This window comes from Mytilus galloprovincialis, chromosome 11, assembly GCF_965363235.1.
Source record: "Mytilus galloprovincialis chromosome 11, xbMytGall1.hap1.1, whole genome shotgun sequence".
Lineage (NCBI taxonomy): Eukaryota > Metazoa > Mollusca > Bivalvia > Mytilida > Mytilidae > Mytilus > Mytilus galloprovincialis.
In genome coordinates this window covers 31,908,716-31,931,491 of record NC_134848.1, presented here as the reverse complement: position 1 = coordinate 31,931,491, position 22,776 = coordinate 31,908,716, and the positions used below count along the sequence as shown (strand labels likewise).

At 34.2% G+C, this 22,776-nt stretch overlaps 1 protein-coding gene and 1 long non-coding RNA gene across 2 annotated transcripts in view; both read right to left on the bottom strand.

The window, feature by feature from the left end:
- Window positions 1-22,776, bottom strand: part of LOC143051952 (uncharacterized) — a 45,982-nt gene that overhangs the window by 2,377 nt on the left and 20,829 nt on the right. Inside the window, exons 4-6 of the mRNA XM_076224936.1 lie at window positions 21,057-21,170; window positions 20,363-20,488; window positions 13,040-13,150 (exon numbers count right to left, since the gene is read on the bottom strand). Coding sequence (XP_076081051.1) covers window positions 13,040-13,150; window positions 20,363-20,488; window positions 21,057-21,170 — 351 coding nt within the window. The remainder of the gene's footprint in view (window positions 1-13,039; window positions 13,151-20,362; window positions 20,489-21,056; window positions 21,171-22,776) is intronic.
- On the bottom strand, window positions 2,935-6,022 carry LOC143051953 (uncharacterized). The gene is made up of 3 exons (XR_012970963.1): window positions 5,543-6,022; window positions 4,589-4,781; window positions 2,935-3,366 (listed from the first exon to the last, which is right to left on the bottom strand). It is a non-coding gene; the product is annotated as an uncharacterized LOC143051953 (long non-coding RNA).

Sequence of the window (22,776 nt, the reverse complement as noted above, 5' to 3'; positions counted from 1 at the left end):
CCTGATGCTTGATACCAAATATCTAATAGCTGTGATACATAGTAGTTGAGAAAAGTGTAATGAAAATTTTTCATTAATACCCCTATGTCTAATATATGTACTAAGTCTGTAAACAGGAAGTAGATGAGCACCAGACCTGAAAACCACTTACACGGTACAGCACCCCAACCTGATGCTTGATACCAAATATCTAATAGCTGTAATACATAGTAGCTGAGAAAAGTGTTACAAAAAAGTGTTACGGATGGACTGACAGAGGACGGTGTTACGGCCAGAAATCGCCTTTAAATTGTAGCCAACAAAAGACACAAATCAATAGTAAAATTTAACAACATTTAATATACAAAAGTTTACAAAAGGTATTAAACAAATATTACTGTTAACTTAACTGTCAAAATATGAGTCCAATCTGTTATCTTTATCTGTATCCGGAAATCTTTCGGAATCCAATTTGAATATTACGTTCACTACTAATGTCACAATCCAGTATGATGTTGTCTTTAGAATAAAAGTGTCAATCCAAATGCTATGAATACTAATGTCTATCAATGTCTATGTCCAAGTTTAATTATGAGAGTTTAACTTTAGTGTCTGTATATATAGTGTTGTCATGGAAAATTCTAGAACACTCTATAATGGAACATTGTGGAAAATCCTGGAAAGTTTAAGGATCATTCTAGAAAGTTCCAATCATTCTGTGATTGTTCCAGTGATTCCTAAACTGCACAGTTATAAGATTATTTGGTAAACAACTATCAGGCCATACAACACAAATTAGGCCAACATAAATAAACATAATAATTACAATATCATAACACCTCCCCCCTTAAAAGAAGTTTTAGTGTAACAAAAACTTATCATGAATAATATAAACAAAAATACATAATATATACAAAGTGATTTAATAACCTCTAGATAAAGCATCAGCTATTACATTATCTTTACCCTTAATATGTTTTACAATTACATCATATTCCTGTAACAATAAACTCCACCTAGTCAACCTCTGATTCTTGTTTCTCATTTTATGCATGAAGGTGAGAGGATTATGATCAGTATAAACAAGAATAGGATATACAGTGGGATTCAAATATACATCAAAATGTTGAAGTGCTGACAACATTGCAAAACACTCTTTTTCAATAGTTGAATAATTTTTCTGATGTTTATTTAATTTCTTAGAAAAATATGATATAGGTTTTTCAACATTATCATCTGTCTCTTGATATAAAACAGCTCCTATTCCTACATCGCTTGCATCAACGGCAAGTTTAAATTGTTTTTCAAAGTCTGGAGTAATCAGAACTGGACTATCAATTAAAAGTGATTTGCTATTTTCAAAAGCTTTTTGACAATTTCCGCTCCAGATAAATTTAGAATATTTCCGTAAAAGATGAGTCAATGGTTGAACAACAGTAGCAAAATTTGAACAAAATTTTCTGTAAAATCCAATCATGCCTAAATATCTCATAAGTTGTTTTCTATTTGTAGGAGGTGGAAATTTGGAAATAGCTTCCACTTTAGCCATAATAGGTTTTACTTGACCTTGGCCAACTGTATGCCCTAAATAATCAACAGTGGCCTGACAAAATTCACTTTTACCAAGATTAACAGTCAAATTTGATTTTGACAATCTATCAAAGGTATCATATAAATGTGTTAAATGCTGTTCCCAGCTATCACTACATACAATAAGATCATCAATATAAGCATAACAACGGTCTAAATCTTTTATAACATTATTGATCATTCTTTGAAATGTAGCTGGAGCACTTTTCATGCCAAATGGCATTACAGTATATTGAAATAAGCCATTTGGTGTAACAAAAGCTGATATTTCACGAGCTCTCTGTGTCAATGGAACTTGCCAATAGGAAGTACACCACTAATTAATGGCCCCATTGCTTTCTATGTTAAATTCCTCAATTTCGAGTGGTCACAGCTCTTTTATCTTAAGTTCAAATAAAGTGACAATCATTGTATGTCAAAGCAACACCTTCTGGTATCCTGTACTGAAAAAATCAGCATACCTTTAATTGCATATAAGAAAGAACTGGTTCCCGGATCTTCGGATGTACCAAAACAGGTACTTCCGATCTGACAAAAAGGCAAAATGTACCCTCCTTTTTAAATTTCATGCCATTTTTTTATTGTTCAAATTTATCAGTCAAAAATTGTTCTACAATGATCACCAGTCATGTAGCTTTCATTTGATACCAAAATTAATAAAATATTCTACATATTTTGAAAGATATGTCCATGCGTAGGAACTATTTTGTGTTAAATATGTACTACTTTCTGGTATGTGCTTTCTGGCCGGGCCCGAATTAGTGGTGTTACACCTATAACAGAATTTTTTCTCAAATTAAGAGATTTCAATGCACCAGTCATGTTCCAAAATCATTTCTGAGCATGCGTTTAAAATTTTACATGTCTACATAACACGGTTACTGAAAAAAATAAAAAAAACTAGAACCCCTATCTCAGCTTATTTCTATAACATAAGTCTTTAAAATGGGGTAAATGACCACTTACATTAGACTTTGAATTAAAACCTCAAAAAGAGATTTAAGTGCATTTTTTTGTTTTCCTAGTTCACTTCATACATTAAACCATCAGCCTAGAACATAAAATTTTAAAATCATCCATTTGAATTTAATTTATATTGGTTAAATTTTCAAAATTTTGCTAAAAAAAAGTTTATATTTAAGAATTTCTGCCAATTTTTCTGCCAATTTCATACTTTTTTCAAATAAAATTCAGTTTATCAGGAGGAATAGGTTATCTAAAGATTAAAAGTCCATTTGTCATCTTTAATCCAATTAACAATCATATCTTAGGATGTATTTGCCTCAGCAGGTATAAATTCTAAACCATGTATCTGAACAGAGGTAGGGGTCCTATTTTAGGCTATAATTGATAAAATAAAAAGAACTTGTACATATTATAATGGTTTTTATTAGAAAGTGATAGATTGGCTACAATTTGATCATCATTGAATGTCAGTTTAAGCAGTTTGGAGGTAAAAAATGACTAGAAAAAGAAGTAAGTGTTCAAAAATTCATGGTTTTAAAAAGGGTTATGTCCCTTGGAATAGAGGTAAAAAATTTGAATTTATCACAATATCCAAGAAAAATCACTTGTGTCGGCTTTCTCAAAGTGTTTTTGACCAAAGGGTAATACAAAGTCACAATGGTGTCATGAAAATTGATAATGTTGATGGAACTCCTGTCGGACAGATCCTCCTTCGACCAAAGCCCAAAAATCCTGATGTAGTTGACAAATACCTTCAGGCTGCTAATGACTGTATTGATGCTGGTCCAAATAAAGTGTACAATCCTCAGCTTGTAGCAAAACTTTTTACCACTGAAATTAGAAAACATGATAAGTCAGATTGTGATGGTCATTTAAGATTTGATGCTGAAAATGCAAAACAGTGGGGTTGTGTATGGCGTGAGAGACTAAAATGTCCAAAATGTGATTTTGTAAGCAAATATTACAGATTGTATGATACTGTTGAATCAAACAAAAGAGGTCCGAAGGCTGCAAAGCTTAATGTACAGATCCAGTGTGGTCTGATAACTTCTCCGATATCAAACAAGAATTTAAGAGATATTCTTATGATTTCTAACATTGTCCCACCTTCCTCATCTGGCATGCAAAAGACTGCTAATAAAGTTGCAAAACAGGTTGAGGAATTAAACAAAAAAAGTATGCAAGACATAAGAAAGAAATTGGTTGAAGAAAATAGAATAAGTGGGCTATCCGATGAAAAACTAGTTAGAGTTGAATCCGATTGTCGATATAACAACCCTCTTATAAATAGTGGCACTACACCGTTTCAAGCTGGTACCCAGGTGGTTTGCACAATGTCCGAAAACAATACTTCGGCCAAACAAATTGTCTCATTGTTTACTGGTAATAAACTCTGTAGTGTAGCTGCTAGATTAAAAGGGAAGGGTTTTAAAATTGTCTGTCCTAATCATGAAGGTGTGTGTACAGCAAATATTGCTGAAGATGCCTCCATTGGTAATGAGGGAGTATACAGCAGCTGGTGTGCAACTGAGGTCAGTGATTACTTGAAAATTTCCCACATAACAACTGATGGGGATAGTAGAGCATTTCAAGGTGTAAAACAAGTACACGGTACCAATGTTGAGGCACTTCGTGATGTTCGACATTTATCAGCAAGTATGAAACGGGCTATTACAAGGTGCACATTTAGTCCCAATCTATTTGCTGGTACAAACAAGCTTAATCAAAAGAATAGATTTGCACTTGATATTAAAGCAAGGTGTGTTGCAGAGTTAAATCAAAGCTTTAATGTGCACCAGGGTGAACTGTATACAGTTAAACAGCACATGCCTGAAGTAATTAAGACTATAGTAATGTGTTACAAAGGTTATTGTGGATCCTCTTGTAAGGTTAACTCTTATGTGTGTGCTGGTTTGCCTTCAAATTATTGGATAAAGAATTTTATTCCAAATGGTAGCACATGTAGAATGACATGTGATGATGAAGTTAAACTGGAAAACTGCATAGGAATTTTACTTGGTCCCAATAGTTTAAATCTAGTACGGTTTCTTACCTCGACACAGAAAAGTGAAGCATTCAATCGTGCGCTGAGTCGTTGTAATCCGAAGAATGTAAGCTTCCCGCGTAACTTCCCAGGTCGTGCACATGCTGCTGTTCACATGATAAATCATAGGTTTGCTAATTCTGCTCTCCTGCTCACTGAACAGCTTGGTGTTAAAATAACAGCACCAAAAGTTATCAGGAAACTGAAACAAAGGGATAGGCGTCAATTGTACATATACAAACATAAACGTAGTCATGTCGCAAAATTGCAACGTGCAAAAAGTCGCAACAGAAGGTATCGTCTTCATGCATTGATACATTATTCACAGCCTGCTTTTTATTCCAAAGGCATTGCAGATCCACACTATGATAAAAATTGTGTGAATAAAAATGTTGTGACCAATGACCATGCATATCAATCACATCCAAAGCGACACCCAAAAATTCATTAATTTCAGCATGCTCTGTTTGTTTTTGTAAATATTGGTTATTTTTTGTATATGGATTGTTAATTACTTTTATTTGTACCTTTTTCAGATTTTATAATATGCAGTCTCTGTGCGGTTCATGTTTTTTACACCGAGGTGGATAAATTCCACGACAAATTTGTCGGTCCATGTTGACATGGTTTGGTTCTAATGATAGGTGCTCAGGGTTCACACAATGGTGCCGGTGACACAAATGTGACACCTGTAAACTTTCTGAAAGTTCAAAATTATCATTAAATATCATGTAGGCAAATCTATGGCTAAGCACAGTTTTTTTCTTCATCTCCCATGGCATTTTAACACACAGGGTGGAATATTTTTGCCCCTTCCCTCCAAGATCACATATCCAACAGTTGTGTGGACCCTGGACAGTCATATTATTTAAAATTCTGTCCTTTTGTTTTATTTTCCACTCCGCAATATTCATTTTCAATAAATCATTCAAAAATTTTCATCAAAACATTCAAATTTTTTACCTCAATGTCAAGGGTGCACGTGCAGATTCCTGTAATAGGAAGTACACCACTAATTAATGGCCCCATTGCTTTCTATGTTAAATTCCTCAATTTCGAGTGGTCACAGCTCTTTTATCTTAAGTTCAAATAAAGTGACAATCATTGTATGTCAAAGCAACACCTTCTGGTATCCTGTACTGAAAAAATCAGCATACCTTTAATTGCATATAAGAAAGAACTGGTTCCCGGATCTTCGGATGTACCAAAACAGGTACTTCCGATCTGACAAAAAGGCAAAATGTACCCTCCTTTTTAAATTTCATGCCATTTTTTTATTGTTCAAATTTATCAGTCAAAAATTGTTCTACAATGATCACCAGTCATGTAGCTTTCATTTGATACCAAAATTAATAAAATATTCTACATATTTTGAAAGATATGTCCATGCGTAGGAACTATTTTGTGTTAAATATGTACTACTTTCTGGTATGTGCTTTCTGGCCGGGCCCGAATTAGTGGTGTTACACCAATAACCTTTCAATAAATCAAATTTGCTCACAAATTTTGCTTGACCAATATTGTCAATACAATCGTCTATCCTTGGAATCGGATAGGAATCAGATTTTGAGACTGAATTTACTTTTCTGAAATCAGTCACGAAACGAAAAGTTTTATCTGGTTTTGGCACAAGGAGACAAGGAGAGCTCCATTCACTGTTACTCGGCTCAATAATATCATTGTCAAGCATATATTTAATTTCTTTTCTCATAACTTCAAGTTTGAGTGGATTGAGCCTGTAAGGATGTTGCTTAATTGGACAAGCATCTCCGACATCAACATCATGACAAACAGCAGTGGTTTTGTTTGGCACATCTGGAAAAAGATTTTTAAAAGAAAATACCAAAGTTTTTATTTCTTCTCTACGATCAAAAGACAGATGTGCAAGTTTTGAATCTAAATTTGACAAAATTTCTGAATTTTTCAATCTAACTGTCTCTTCCATAGTTTTACAACTAAAAATTGGTTCAATTACATCTGGTTTGTCATGATTGTTCTCAAATTTAACCATGCCTAAAGTGGCAACTGGTTTACTATCACATAGAACATTAGTACGCTCAAAATATGGTTTTAACATATTAATATGACACACTCTATTTTGTTTGCGCCGACCTGGAGTTTTTACAATATAATTCAAATCATTAATTTTACTCTCTATTGTATAAGGACCACAATATTTAGCCTGTAAAGGATGTCCAGGGACTGGCAAAAATACAAGTACCCTATCACCAGGCTCAAAAACTCTGTCCCTGGCATCTTTATCATACCATATTTTCATCTTGTTCTGTACATTTTTTAAGTTTTTCTGAGCAATTTGACAAGCAGTATACAATTTTTCTTTAAATCTAGATACATAGTCTAAAAGATTCAAGTCAGTATGTTCAGTAAGCCACTTTTCCTTAATCAATTTTAACGGTCCCCTTACAGTATGGCCAAATACCAACTCAAAGGGACTAAAACCAATGGATTCTTGAACAGCCTCTCGGACTGCAAAAAGTAGAAAGTGAACTCCATCATCCCAGTCTCGGTCAAATTGAAGACAAAAAGTTCTAATCATGTTCTTCAATGTCTGATGAAAACGTTCTAAGGCACCTTGAGATTCTGGATGGTACGCACTTGATCTATACTGAGCAATCCCTAACTGGTACACTACTTGCTGAAATAGACCTGACATGAAATTTGATCCCTGGTCGGACTGTATAGACTTAGGAAGTCCTACTAATGTGAAAAATTTGATAAGTGCTTTGACAATAGTAGGTGTCTTGATATTTCTTAGCGGAATAGCCTCAGGAAAGCGGGTAGATGTACACATGATTGTCAATAAATATGCAATTCCAGTCTTGGTCTTTGGTAAAGGTCCAACACAGTCAATTAGAACTCTGCTGAAAGGTTCGTCAAAGGCTGGAATAGGCAGAAGAGGTGCTGGTGGTATTTTCTGGTTAGGTTTACCAACAACCTGGCATATATGACATGATTTGCAGTATTCTGCAACATCATTTCTAAGTTTAGGCCAGTAAAAATGCTGCAAGATCTTAAGGCAAGTCTTCCTTATACCTAAGTGTCCAGCCAAGGGGGTGTCATGGGCAAGACCAATAATTTCTTGTCTATAAACTTTAGGCACCACCACTTGGTATATCACTCTCCATTCCTCCTCTGGGGTAGCATCAGGAGGCCTCCACTTCCTCATTAAAATACTGTCCTGATGGTAATAGCATTCGGCCACTTTGTCTGCTTCCTCCTGTGGTTGAGCCCTCTGGCTGAGCTGAAGAACCTCAGGGTCTTTATGTTGTTCTTCGAGTAAATTATTTCGGTCTAATGAATGGCTGTTCACATCTGGCCATGGCATAATAACATTTTTGTTAACACTAGGTGGTTTTATAATAGCCTTTTCTGAGTTACCAGGATCTTCAATATCAGCTATAAAAGTGTCAGAAAGGTCCATGTAATCAAACTTGTCTTCTTGCAAATTCTCATTTTGTTGTTTTCTAGCCATCGCCCTAGTAACAACACAAGCTGGATACAATTCAGCATCATCTTCAGGTGATTTAACATCCACCACCGGTTCACTGGTAACAATTGGTTCTGCAACCACTTTGTTCCTAGCTAGATCATTTCCTAGCAATAATGTAACACCCTCAACAGGGAGATTAGGACGAACACCCACAATAACTGGTCCAGTTATCAAATCTGACTTCAGATAAATACGATGGAGAGGAACATCTATACAACCCAACTCTACACCTTGTAACAAAACGGAGGCACCAACAGAAGTCTTCTCGGACAAAGGCAACACACCTTCTAACAATAAAGACTGAGAAGCTCCAGTGTCTCGTAAAATCTTAATAGGCTGAAGAGTGGTATCATCAACAATAGAAATAAACCCATCAGACATAAAGGGTTTATATTCCTCCATGTAATCACAAAAACTGGACTTAAAAGCCTGACGCGCAGGGCATTCCAATGTACTGGTAATATAAGGTGTCGTACAAGCACTGGTCTTCGGCTGATTATCTCGTTCATTCTTCTTCTGAAGTCTAAAACAATCAGCCATCAGGTGACCAATCTTCTTACAATAAGCACAAGTCAGTGACTTCTTCTCAAAAGTATCAAATTTTGGACTAGACATATTATAACTGGACTGACTCTTATTCTGTGCAACAGGCTTACTATCAGTACGCTCAGTGCTTTGATTTTTGTAATTTCCACTTGAAGTATTAACATTTTGACCCTTGAAACTTCTTTTATGTGAAAGAGTATAATTATCTGAAATAACAGCTGCATCATGTATTGTCTCAACAGTTTTGTCGTCTAAATGTGTTTTTAAGTCTAAATGAACACATTGTTTGAACTCTTCTAATAACATCAATTGTCTTAGGTTATCAAAATTGTTATCTGTTTTCTTTGACGTAAGCCATTTATCAAATAGATCTTCTTTTTCCCGAGCAAATTCCACATAGGTTTGTGAATCAAACTTTTTATAAGATCTAAATTTCTGTCTATATGCTTCTGGTACTAGCTCATAAGCTTTCAAAACTTCCTGTTTCACCGTGTCATAATCGGAACTTTTTTCTGATGGAAGTGCGGAGTATATTTCAGCGGCTTTACCCTCAAAAACACTCTGTAGCATTGTAGTCCAATATGGCTTTGGCCAATTCAAACTACAAATGAACTATGAGCAATTTTCTCAAACTGTGGAAAATATTTATCGACTGTTTTTTTCACAAAATATTGCTGCATCAAAATATTCTGATTTCGACTGGACTTTAGTGTTGCTTTCTTCTTTGACCATTTCAATTTTCATTTTCTCCATCTCTAGCCTTTCCCTCATTTCAAGTTCTTTTAATTTAAATTCATCTTCTTTTTCCTTTTTATCCATTTCCAATCTTTCCTTCATTTTCAGTTCTGCCTGTTTTAATTTAAATTCATCTTCTTTTCTTTTCTCCATCTCCTTCAAATTCATTTCCAGTTTTTTTAGTTTGCGTTCATGTTCTAATTCAAGCTGTTTTAATTTAAAGGCGTCAATATTTTCGACCTTAAGTTCAAGAGCCTCTTTACCTAAAATTTCTGCGTCAACTAATTTGTCTATAACCAAATTTTTTATAATTTGTTTTCTCATAGATACTTTAAAAACTAATTTCAGTTCTTTAGCAAGCAACACTAATTCCTCTTTCTTTAAATTATCAAAACTCTCCAGGTCTGGCGTTTTCAAAAAATTACCGGCATCAAATGCCATTTTGTAGAATTTTGTTGGCTAGTTATAATAAAAATATTGAATAAATTTTGAATAAGATATTTTCGTTCTCCCGGACGAGCCCCCAATTTCTGTTACGGCCAGAAATCGCCTTTAAATTGTAGCCAACAAAAGACACAAATCAATAGTAAAATTTAATAACATTTAATATACAAAAGTTTACAAAAGGTATTAAACAAATATTACTGTTAACTTAACTGTCAAAATATGAGTCCAATCTGTTATCTTTATCTGTATCCGGAAATCTTTCGGAATCCAATTTGAATATTACGTTCACTACTAATGTCACAATCCAGTATGATGTTGTCTTTAGAATAAAAGTGTCAATCCAAATGCTATGAATACTAATGTCTATCAATGTCTATGTCCAAGTTTAATTATGAGAGTTTAACTTTAGTGTCTGTATATATAGTGTTGTCATGGAAAATTCTAGAACACTCTATAATGGAACATTGTGGAAAATCCTGGAAAGTTACAACGGAAGTTTCTGGAATAACGTAGAAGTTTAAATTACGCATCTTTTATAAGGATCATTCTAGAAAGTTCCAATCATTCTGTGATTGTTCCAGTGATTCCTAAACTGCACAGTTATAAGATTATTTGGTAAACAACTATCAGGCCATACAACACAAATTAGGCCAACATAAATAAACATAATAATTACAATATCATAACAACGGACTGACTGACGGACGGACGGACAGAGGTAAAACACTATACCCCCCCTCTCCTTCGGAGCGGGGGTATAATTATTACTGTTAATTTACTTAGCTGGCACTGATAACGGTAATTAAAGAGAAATTTAAAATATGACAGGTGTGTTTTTTCTTTTATATTGTCTTAATTACATGTACTTAGCCAAGTGGCATTTATAACCATGCTAATTTTTATTCCGATTAAGTTGATGCCCTGACCTCTTTTGATCTCTAGTTAACACTTGCCAATAATATAAACATACAGACCATGAAAAGAAAACTTGTTAAGTATGAAAATGGGAAAGAACAAGAGCAAAGTTGGCTCTGGACCTGCAGCGCTGGCACTTCATGGAAACATAGGTGCTTACCAATCGCAGCATAATAGTATGTAGCATTGGATAATAAAGGGAATTGTGAAAACAAAAGGAAATTGAGTACAGGTTTTTTTATATATAAAATGCAAGAAATATGACAATTTTAGCATGATATACATCTATTAAATTTTGGCCTTGGCAGCCATGTTGGTGCCCGTCAAGGACTACGGATATAATTTTAAAAATAGATACCATAAGGATGATTGTGGCCAAGATTGGTTCCATTTGACCTGGTAGTTTCAGAGGAGAAAATTATTATTTGCGAAATTTTAACCCTCACTAACACTCGGGATTAAAATTTTACACAAACAATGCAACCCATGTTAAAATCTCTGATAAACCATGGCTGCCATGAATTATTTCTTAAATAGTCAAAAACGTTAAAATTGGCCAAAAATCATCATTTATGGGCAATAACCCCTTTGCGAGGGCATCCGACAATTTTGGCATAAATGGAACTTAGGTAGATTTTGACATTCTGAACATTTTTGCCTATGTCAGATTTTCTCTATCTGCAATGGTTTTCAAGAAATTAGTCAATATTTGCATTTTACCCCTATGTTCTATTTTTAGCCCTGGCGGCCATCTTGGTTGACTGACATGGACATCATACCCTAAGGATGATTGTGGCTAGGTTTCGTTCCATTTGGCCTGGCAGTTGCAGAGGAGAAGATTTTTGTTAAAAGTTAACGGACGACGACGACGGACGCCAAGTGATGGGAATAGCTCAGTTGATCTTTCAGGTCAGGTGAGCTAATAAAAAGTGAAAGGGAACCAGGCATTACAAATTCCAGCCTAATTTTAAAATTTTAATTCAATCGGATGAAGCATTTTTGAATTAGTGTACAACATACAAGAAAAACGCATTTTTTTAACACCAAAGTCCCACAACTCTAGAACAACATATAGAAAAATCAGAAAAAAAACGAAAGAGAACCAGGCATTACCTATTCTAGCCTAATTATAAAATTTCTGATTAATTGGATGAAGCATTTTTGAGTTACTGTACGACATTCAAGAAAAATGGCATTTTTTATAAAAATCAAAGTCCCATACTCTGGACACATCGCAAAATTGGAAAAAAACAAAAGGTAACCAGACATTACCAATTCCAGCCTAATTTTAAAATTTCAGTTCAATTGGATGAAGCATTTTTGAATTCATGAACGACATACAAGAATAAAGAGCTTGGCCGAGTGCACCATGATACGACCGCAATGGTCGACAAGTGTTCATTTGGGCAAGTGTTGACACACTTCTAAAGTGGACACAATAATATGCTTGACACAGTAATTTGCTGGACACAGAAATTACATTAGTACTAAAAAGCACCACTTTGGCCCCTAATAGGTTGGAAGAACTGCAAGTCCTAGCTCAAATCTGCTAAAATTCTCTATGTTGGAAATTTCATAAGGACTCTAAAGAAGAAAAAAAACCTTTGAAATCGGACGAGAAATAAAAAAGTTTGTTTTTTGGGATTGAGCACCACTTTGGCCCCTAATAGCTCGGAAACGGTACAAGCTACGTTAAATCCGTCGAGACTCTACCAGTGCAAAAGTTCATAAGGAAAACAATGAAAAATGAAAAAATCAAAATGAAAATATGAAAATTAAAAATTTCATGAACAAAAAAGAGAAGTCCGTTTTAGCCCCTTTTAGCTCTGAAACCTTAAGACCTAGCTCAAATCTGTAAAAATTCACTTTGTTGGAAAAAATATGACTACTTTTGACATAACTGAAAATCGAAATTGTCAATTTTATTTAATATAAAAAGAAATTCAGGTTTAAAGATATTTTTTAGCCTACAACTTTTGAAAATTTACTGGATTTTTTTTCCTTAAATTGACGATTGTTGTTGGAAGGGACTTGGACAATATTCATGACATGGTCAAATTACAACTAGATGGAAAATTAGACGCCTTTTTCGTGCCACCGTGACAATAAGTGAAGGGCATATTGTTTATACTGATCCATCTGTCCGTTTGATGTTTTAGAACAAAATAAAACATAAATTATGGATGGATGGACAACAGACAGACGATAAATAATGGATGAAAATGCTTAGTGATGGCAAAAACTTGCAAGCCTTTCAGGCTAAGTGACCAAAACAGAAACCAATAATACAAATCAGCAATTCTTACTTTTCTTGTTTTCTTGCTTTTCAGCTACTTTACTGCTGCTTGGAGTATATATTTTTCTAGGAATTCTTTTCCTTTTTGGATAGGAAATTGGAGTTTCCATTGTTGGTAGATCTGCAAAAGATGAATATCATATTTGACAGATGTTTCATTACCAGGACCAAAATAAAAAAAATAATGTATGATCTGACAAAAAAAAAAAAACAAGCTGTGTCAAGTCTTGTATTGCTGTTTTATATTTCAGAATATTTATGTGTCCGTGTCGTTACCAATTCCACTCTGAATGTAAATCATAATAATTTTGCGCTTGACACGAACCAGCTAGTAACTATTGCAAGAAAGGTAACTAGAGGCTCCAAGGAGCCTGTGTCGCTCACCTGTTTTCAAATTTGTCTAAATCTTCCTTTGAGGATGATTTCAGACCCACTGGCTGTATTTTTTAGATCTTGTCCTACTTAACATTTTTGCTGTTCAAACTTTCAATATATCTATAACAGTTTAAAAGATACTTTTTAAAGTACTAAAATCGGTGAAAATATAAAAATAGAGGATATGGTAATAAACAAGTAATAAACATTTAAGGGCAATAAATCCAATAACAAGTGGTCATTTGAACTGTGTGTAGAGCTTTTATTGCTGAACATATTTGCAATCTAAAATATTTTTTTTTCTATCTATAATCACTGTGCTTAAACATGTTAAACAGCTGTGGGTAACTTAAGTTACCCACAGCCCAAGATGGCGCAAGACATCTTCTGTTTATATAGATTTTAGTTATTTTAAAGCAAAACAAAGTTGTTTAACGAAGATAAAGCTTTCAAGAAGATGTATATCAGTTTCGCCCGCACTAATAAAAGTAGAAATAACTTAAGTATAAAACAATAAGTCGAAAAACAACTGATTTTAAAAGTCCAAAAGAGGTACGTAACTTTTACAAGAGATATCCGTAACTTTTTTTACGTAATTTACAGAGATGTCCGTAACTTCATGATGTGTCTTTAACTTTTCTCAGAATTTATATTGTTATACACAAAAATATAAAGGTAAGCTATGAAATATCGTAAGTTGGTATACAACTACATTTAGTTACAGTAAAGAGTAAAGGTTAACGCCTTACTTATTCCCAAAAACGGCAAGGGGAATTCATAGTCAGAAGTTCCAATTTTCGAAACGATCCCTTAAAGCAAAACACTAAACCCCTTCAACATTTTTTATTCTAGATTATATGTGATATCACTCTGTCTGTTTTACTCATAAAATTACAGCAACACAGTACTGCAACATACATTTTTACAATAACAAACCACGGCTGTCCTTCATCAACTAGTTTAAGATGAATATTAAGAAGCCGAAAAATCTGAACATGTAGCTTAAATGTTTTTCTTCTATGCGGTGCCAATATTCAAATTTTCAGATGAAATTACAAAAGGGAATAAACCGTACATTAATACTGAAACAATGAAAATATCTTAGCCTTATTTTTTAAGAAACCAGGACTAGTTGGGTTAATAAACTTTCTTCATTATTTACTTGTGTTACTCATCGAAACATAGTGCAATTACATATATGTAATTTCAAATAGATTTGCCAGGATCACATTGTTGTTTTTCTTCAAACAGTTGAAAATAAAATTTCTACTGGGATAATGATTTATTGAGTTCTTTGAAACCCTGTCTCTCCTTCGGTAGCTGTTAATAGTGGAAAATCACTGGTATAAAGCCGATGCCCGTAAATGCAGTTACGGTTAGCCGTAGATGGCATACGAAAATATGGGCATTATATTTTCTAGCTTTTAAGCCTATAAAATTGTTACAATTGTTGAATTTTGCAATTTAGGAAAAGGTCAGTGTCTCAAGATTTAATATAGACCAGAATCATGTTTATTATATGTCTAGCTATTTCATTTTTAAAGCTCTTAGTGAGCTGTAAGATGCGTGTACCTGCTGCTTTTTCTACAGTTTAGATGCCCTTAACTTGTAAAGCAGATGCGTGTAACTTGCAGATCTAATGATTGTAAATTGCAGTAGCTGAAATGCTGAAGTTTATTGCATGTTTAATGTACAAATTATCCTGTATTGGTACGCAATTTTATGTTATATTTTCATGAACGTAGAGAGCGTGGCACTCTTCCTATACGAGGCATCGGATTTAATGTCCCTAATCTGACCGGACCTGACTGTGTATTTGTACATCCAGCACAGCTAAACGGATCAAAGTTAAGCGCTTAAGTTGGTATTATCCCCATGTTTGTGAGTGTCATTTTCTTCGGTGTCCGTGGAAAAGGAAAACAAATGTCAGATCATTATGTATAAAGAATCCTTATATACGCAAAAATTATGCATCCAAAGGCTACAACAGAAAAATTACCCACAGCCAGAGTTTTCGGTTAAGAAAAGTTACGGACATCTTTTGCCATTTTTAAAATTGTTCTTACGCTAAGCTAAGACAAAATGCATTACATTTTTTGTTTTCAGTTGATTATTTTGCCTTAGATACAATACATTGACAACTTGTAAAGAATTATTAATGCGTAAATCTAAAGATATTTGATAAAATTAAAATCGCATTATTTTACGCCGCCATATTGGGCTGTGGGTAACTTAAGTTACCCACAGCCGTTTAAGCACAGTGATAATAGTTTATGAGATAATAGCCAAAAGCATTCAAATTTGCCAAAAACTGTCATTTATGGCCAATAACCCCTATGCAGGAGTATCCAACAATTTTGACATAAATATAAATTAAATAGATCTTGTCATTCTGAACATTTTTGTCCTTGTCACATTTTCTCTGTTTGCAATGAATGGTTTTTGAGATATTAGTCAATACAGTCGAACATGTTTTTCATTAACAGCCATATGTTTAATATATGTACTAAGTCCGTAAACAGGATGGCTTAGTATGACGGACGAAGGGACAGACAAAGTCCATGATTTGCTATTGGAAACCGCAGAAATTGGTAGGATCAAAATCTAAATTAGGAGGTGCACAATGGGAACATGTAACAAAGATTCTCTGACAGTTTCATGGAATTCCCTTCAGTAGTTTAGGGACGGAAGGATGAACGGACGGACACAACGAATACTATATACCCCGTTTTTTTAAGCGGGGGTAAAACTAAATAATGTATCAAATTATTACAATAAAATATCAATGAAAGACTCATTTTTTTTTTTTACAAAATTTTAAAAATAAAGATTGATAGTCATGTTACTGTAAAGGACAGTTGAAAGTATAATTAAAGAAATTGTTCATTGAAACTTTAGGCCAAATTGTAATATATGGACTGGCAGGCCACTCCAAAAGGCCCTCAGTGTCTTGAACTATTTCTTAAATATTGACCTTAATCACATGAAATATTTGTACAAGGTAAATAAATCCTTGTATCCACCTCATCAAAAGTCATAAATTGTATAATATACAATTATGACCTTCATGGAAAGTTAATACAGTCAAACCTGTGAAAACCGGACCCTGAGTAATCCGGTTTCCTGTCAATTCCGGCCGAAAATTAAAGTCCCACTTCCTTCCCTTAATATTCTTTGCAAAAATGTCCCTTGTAAACCGGACCCTGTCTATTCGGAATTCCGATCTAATTATCTAGTCCCAATACAGTAAATTACTTTAATTATTACCTGTCAAAACCGGTTTGGCCTTTTATCATAACGGTATTGATTGATGTCAATCAACTGATCAAGTCGACAGAGATCCGACCACTTTTGAAACGAAATAACTGCTATGGAAAATTAATCTTCAATGCCTACGGAGGAAACTTATGATGGACAGAAAAACAACTCGTGTTTATCAATTCAAACAATGTGGAGATTCCGACGCAAACAAAATCTGCGAAAGTGAAAATGAAGCGGACGAGCCAGAAACTTTAACTTCATATGAGTATTTCTTCACAAACATTAAATGTATGAATCATTTTTCAAATTCCAAAGATGATGGATTTCTTAACTTTCTCATACCAATGAGAGCAATGATTGAAGATGTTTCGTTCGTAGAAAAATGGTAAAAAGCAGGGACATGTCCAAATATATATTGTGTTCAAATCATCGGCACTCTAGGTTAAATAAAATTAGTTTCAGAATTTTCTATTATTCAATACACTAATTTATAATATGTCAGTAATCTACTGTACTATACAAGCTTATTATTTGTTAATTGCATGAAATATGCAGTTCTGTAAAATATCTGACGTCATGAACCACTGACTTCCTGTCAATCTGAAAACCTGAATAAACCGACCCACTGCCTAAATCGGCCCTTTTTGACGGTCCCAGAGGTGGCCGGTTTACACAGGTTTTACTGTATCCAAAATTGATAAATCGAGGAAGAGGTTATTTCCTGCGGGCATAGCCAAAGGGAAATTCCCCCTTTCGAGATTTAACAATTTTGGATATTAACTTTTCATGAAGGACATAATTGTTTTATTATACCACACTAAACATTGGACTTGTTTTAACCCATTTTACAAGCATCAGCGTAAAAGTTTCATTTCAAAAACTAACTAGTCTTTGAGACTTTCAGGAAATTTACCAAAGTTGGAATTGCAACTTTTGGAATCAGAGCATTTCAAAACATTTCATTAGTTTTTATGATATATATATATGGTAAGTCTTGTAGAATGATTCCAAAAATCAAGCAGTCTTTTTAAGACTTTCAGAAAATTTACAAAACTTGGAATTGCAATTTTTTGAAATCTTAGTGTTCCATGTAATTCCAATAAATAAAATGTAGCAAAAGAGATTAATTGCAAGTTAAATTTTGAAAAAATAATGAGTCTTTGAGACTTTCAGGAAATTTACCAAAAATGGAAATCTGAACATTCAAAAATATTTTGTTTGTTTTTGCAATGTAAGAATAGTAAGTTTTGAAGAACATTTTCAAAGATTTGCCAGTCTTTGAGACTTTCAGGAATTTTCTTAAAACTGGAATTGGCATTTTTTAAAAATCCAAGTGTGCATATCTTTTTATATGTTATTGTAAAACACAATTAGTTTCAAGGAACATTTCCAAAATTTAAACAGTCTTTGAGACTTTCAGGAAATTTACCAAAGTTGGAATTGCCATATTTGGAATCCAAACATACAGTATTGTTCCAACTGTTATACTAATACATAATAAAAAGCTTCGCCGAGCACAGCATGATACGACCGCAGTTGTCGACAAGTGTTCATTTGGGCAAGTATTGACACACTACTAAAGTGGACACAATAATGTGCTGGACACAGTAATTTGCTGGACACAGTAATTTGCTGGATACAGTAATTAGCTGGACACAGTAATATACTGGACACAGAAATTAAGACCCTTGTAGCAGGGAAACCGTAAGTCCCAGCTTAAATTTGGAGAGAATCAAACGGGTTGGAAATTTGTTAAGGAATCCAAACAAAAAAAATGTTGTAATTTGACGAGAAATAAAAAAGTTCTATTTTTGGAGTTAGCACCACTTTGGCCCCTAATAGCTCGGAAACGGTAAAAGCTATGTTAAATCCGTTGACATACTATCGGTGCGGAAGTTCATAAGGAACATAATGAAAAAAACAAAACCAAAATAAGATGAAAAATAAAAATTTGACAAACAAAAAAGAGAAGTTCGTTTTAGCCCTTTTAGCCCCTTGTAGCTCAGAAACCGTAAGTCCTAGCTCAAATCGGTAAAAATTTTCTGAGTTGGAAATTTCATAAGCAATCCAAAGAAAAAAAACCCGTTGAAATCGGACGAGAAATAAAAAAGTTTTTTTTTTTTATTTAGCACCACTTTGGTCCCTAATAGCTCGGAAACGGTAAAAGCTACGTTAAGTCCGTTGACATACTATCGGTGCGGAATTTCATAAGGAACATAATGAAAAAAACAAAATGAAAATAAGATGAAAAATAAAAATTTGACGAACAAAAAAGAGAAGGCAGTTTTAGCCCCTTTTGGCCCCTTGTAGCTCCGAAACCGTAGGTCCTAGCTCAAATCGCTTAAAATTTCATGAGGAATCAAAAAAAAAAAACCCATTGAAATCGGACAAGAAATAAAAAAGTTCGTTTTTTGGGATTTAGCACCACTTTGGCCGCTTATAGCTCGGAAACGGTAAAGGCTATGTTAAATCCGTTGCAATATTACAGTTGCGGGATTTCATAAGGAACATTATGAAAAAAATTTGATTAAAATTGAACAAACAAGAATGTGTCCTCAGTACACGAATGCCCCACTCGCACTATCATTTTCTATGTTCAGTGGACCGTGAAATTGGGGTAAAATCTCTAATTTGGCATTAAAATTAGAAAGATCATATCATAGGGAACATGTGTACCAAGTTTGAAGTCGATTGGACTTCAACTTCATCAAAAACTACCTCGACCAAAAACTTTAACCTGAAGCGGGACAGACGGACGAACGAACGAACGGACGGACGGACGGACGGACGCACAGACCAGAAAACATAATGCCCCTCTACTATCGTAGGTGGGGCATAAAAATAAATCCTCTACATCATATTTAATATAAACACTTATTTTGCCCTTTTTGGCCCCTATTTCAGGAACCGGCGGGGGCATAACCCCCAAAAACAATCCCAAGCTGTATTTTGTGGTTATATTCCTTGTGTTAAAATTTCGTAGCATTTGCTCTATCAGAACTTAAGTTATTGTCCGGAAACCATTAATCTGGACGACGACGACGACGCCGACACCGACGACGCCAACGGACAGGGGCGATACCATTATACGAACGCAAAATTTTTGCGGTGGTATAAAAAGTTAGTTGCTTGGATCATAATCATACCAAAAGATGTCGCATATTAATCATTTGGTGGGAAATCATTTTGCCCTAAGGGCAAAGTTCAAAATTCCGAAACCTTCGACACAGACAACTTTCATAGTACTACTTATACACTTATAATTTTCTTGTTTCTACCATGAAAGGTGTAAGAGGAGTTCGTGCAGAATCGATTTTGTCATTATTTTTAACCCTTAGGAAAATGCCCTCAGGGCTTGCAGGCAAAATACCATGCCACTGCTAGACTTGGTACCCATAATGGGAGGTCATACTGTTGGAACCAACTTCCTATTGTAAATATTTTGGAAGATTTCACCATTTTCTGCCTATCTCAAAAACGAAATTTCGCTCATAAATTTGCCCTAGGGCATGAATTTCATACCCTGATCACATACTCTAACATGCTACCAAGTTTCAAGTTTCCATCATTTCTAGTTTCTGAGATTTTGCATGACATTACATACATACAAACAGACGGACTGCATTACATACATGACATAATCCCCCCGCTTTCGCTTAGCAGGGGGGATAAAAACAGCACTTGACAATATTTATACCCTCTTCTTCATTGATAATATTCTCTTCTGAATCGATGAACTGTTCCCTCTCAAAATCTTCTTCTGCCTCTACACCTTCCATCTGAGTATTTCTATCTTCTTCTCTGTCTATTTCTAACTCTTTCTCTGAATAAGGAAAGATATTTCATTAACTAACATAAATTGCTTACCTGGATAGTCTTAACCAAACATATCAATGGCTAAATATAGCAATTTTAATGCCGTTTTAATTTTTTGTGTGTGATCTATGCATTCTTTTAGTAACAATTTTGAAGATGACTGAATAAAAAAAAAACTAGAGGCTCAGGTGAGCATCAAGAATTGCCCATGGCAGCCAATTTTGTTGTCCAATCAGGACGAAATGAGGCAATTTTATAACAGACCTTACATAGATGCATCCTGCCAAGTTTGATTCCATTTAGCCCAGCGGTTTCAGAGGGGAAGATTAAAGTGTGATAAGTTATGATAGATGTTTCATGGTGGCAAAAGCTCACATTACCCTAATAATAATCTATAAAGCAATCAACAATGCTCATCTTTCATACATGTTGTCTGAAATAAATTAAATATTCTGCAATCATGGACTAATGCAAAACATATTACAATTAATCATTCAATTATTAAACAGAAATCAAAAACACATGTTTTTGAATTCACAATTCCATTTGTTTCTTTGGTAAAACTCTAAATTTACCTGAATCAGAGTCCAAAATGCATTGCAGTTGTTCTATTACCCTGGGCCTACTTATGACGTACTGCATCACCACAGATGGATTTGCATCTGCAAATCTGGTCCATTTTTCTTTAACTGAAAATATAAGATTTTCATCCAATGATAAACAGAGGACAGGTCTGAGCTTTTTTTTTGCAAAGGTTTATTTTGCCTCTCAAGCTTAAAATGACTTAATTGACAGTCCAAAATAACATTTGAAATTACAGATAATTTTATCAATACAAACTGAGGTGCTCAACAACCTACTTTGTTGACTACTCAATAACCTATATTGTGGTCAACACAGGAATTGTGTTACCAGTAGCTTGCTTCATACAGTAATGTGTTTGATATGCTTACTTTCTTGACAGTCTAACTTGCTTGCCACGATTATGTTGGTAGTTCACTATTATTGAAATATATTGGAAATCAGAATTAGAATAAACAGCTGCGCCACAAGTGCAATATACGCCCATTCCGAATTTTTTTTATAGTTCATTTCAAAACATATGCAGTGGAACCTGTCTTATCCGACACACCTCGGGACCAGAGAAATATGTCGGATTGGACAGGGTGTCGGAATACTCGGGTTTCACATTTGATAAAAGTGAAATAAGCATGTAAGATACAAACGTGGGCAATAACACCCAAAATAGGTTTTACTAAGGAGATCCTTTAAAGAAAAATAGTGTTTATGAAACATTACACCACGTCAAGTACGAATTCCCAAGATCTTGTAAATATTTAGTACGATAAATTTCAGTGAGATTGACAAGTTCTTAGAACATTTACAGTGTTAGTCTTCATCAATTGTTTAACTATTTTCCCAGTCATGGTTATTTGTATCATTTAGTCGGAATATCGTCTTCGACACTGGTTACATAAATTAAACTGTCAAAATGAAATCATTTCACAGTCCAATTAGCAATATTTCTTCGTCTGGATTTTTTTCCCCAACAATTTACTCACATTGAATTAAGAAAGACATTATGAAAAGTATGTATTAAGATTTATATATTTTCCATATGTTGTAGAAATGTTTTTATCCCGTACTGAGCCTCAAATTTCCTATCCGATCAATAAAAAATAACAAGATATTTGTGTACACAGGTAATGGATTAAATTACCTTTAATAAAAATGCATGAAATACACCTGACTGAATTATGATTACCTTGTTTATAAATTGATTAAAGGGAAACTTCGCAAAAAAATCAAAAATTGATATTATGTTCATTCTGTATAAAAATGCTCAAATTCATAGATATTAAAGTTTTATTCCGCTAGATAAGCGATCACCATCGATTTTAAATTTAGAGTATCAATTCTCTGCGATCCGCCATTTTGTCTTCTTTCCCGATTAATAAAAACGATATGTCTATAAACCACAAAGAAACATAACTACAGTAACCGATGTAGTCGTAATTGCGTGTCGATATCTTGTCAATCGTACGGTTTATCCGACTAACTAACTTGATACGAAAAATATTCTTACTTTTTTTAAATTACCATGGTCTGTTGTTTTTAAACTGTTGATATTGGAATTAGGTGAAAAGTCAAAGTTGAAATCATAAATAAGTGTTCCGTGAAAATTGTTTTCGAAAATCTAATTTGTTCATAATTCTTTAAAGTAATAAACAAATATATTTTGATCTTCCCTCATCTGATCACCAGCATGGCTAAAGGGGCTTGTTCTCATTTTGC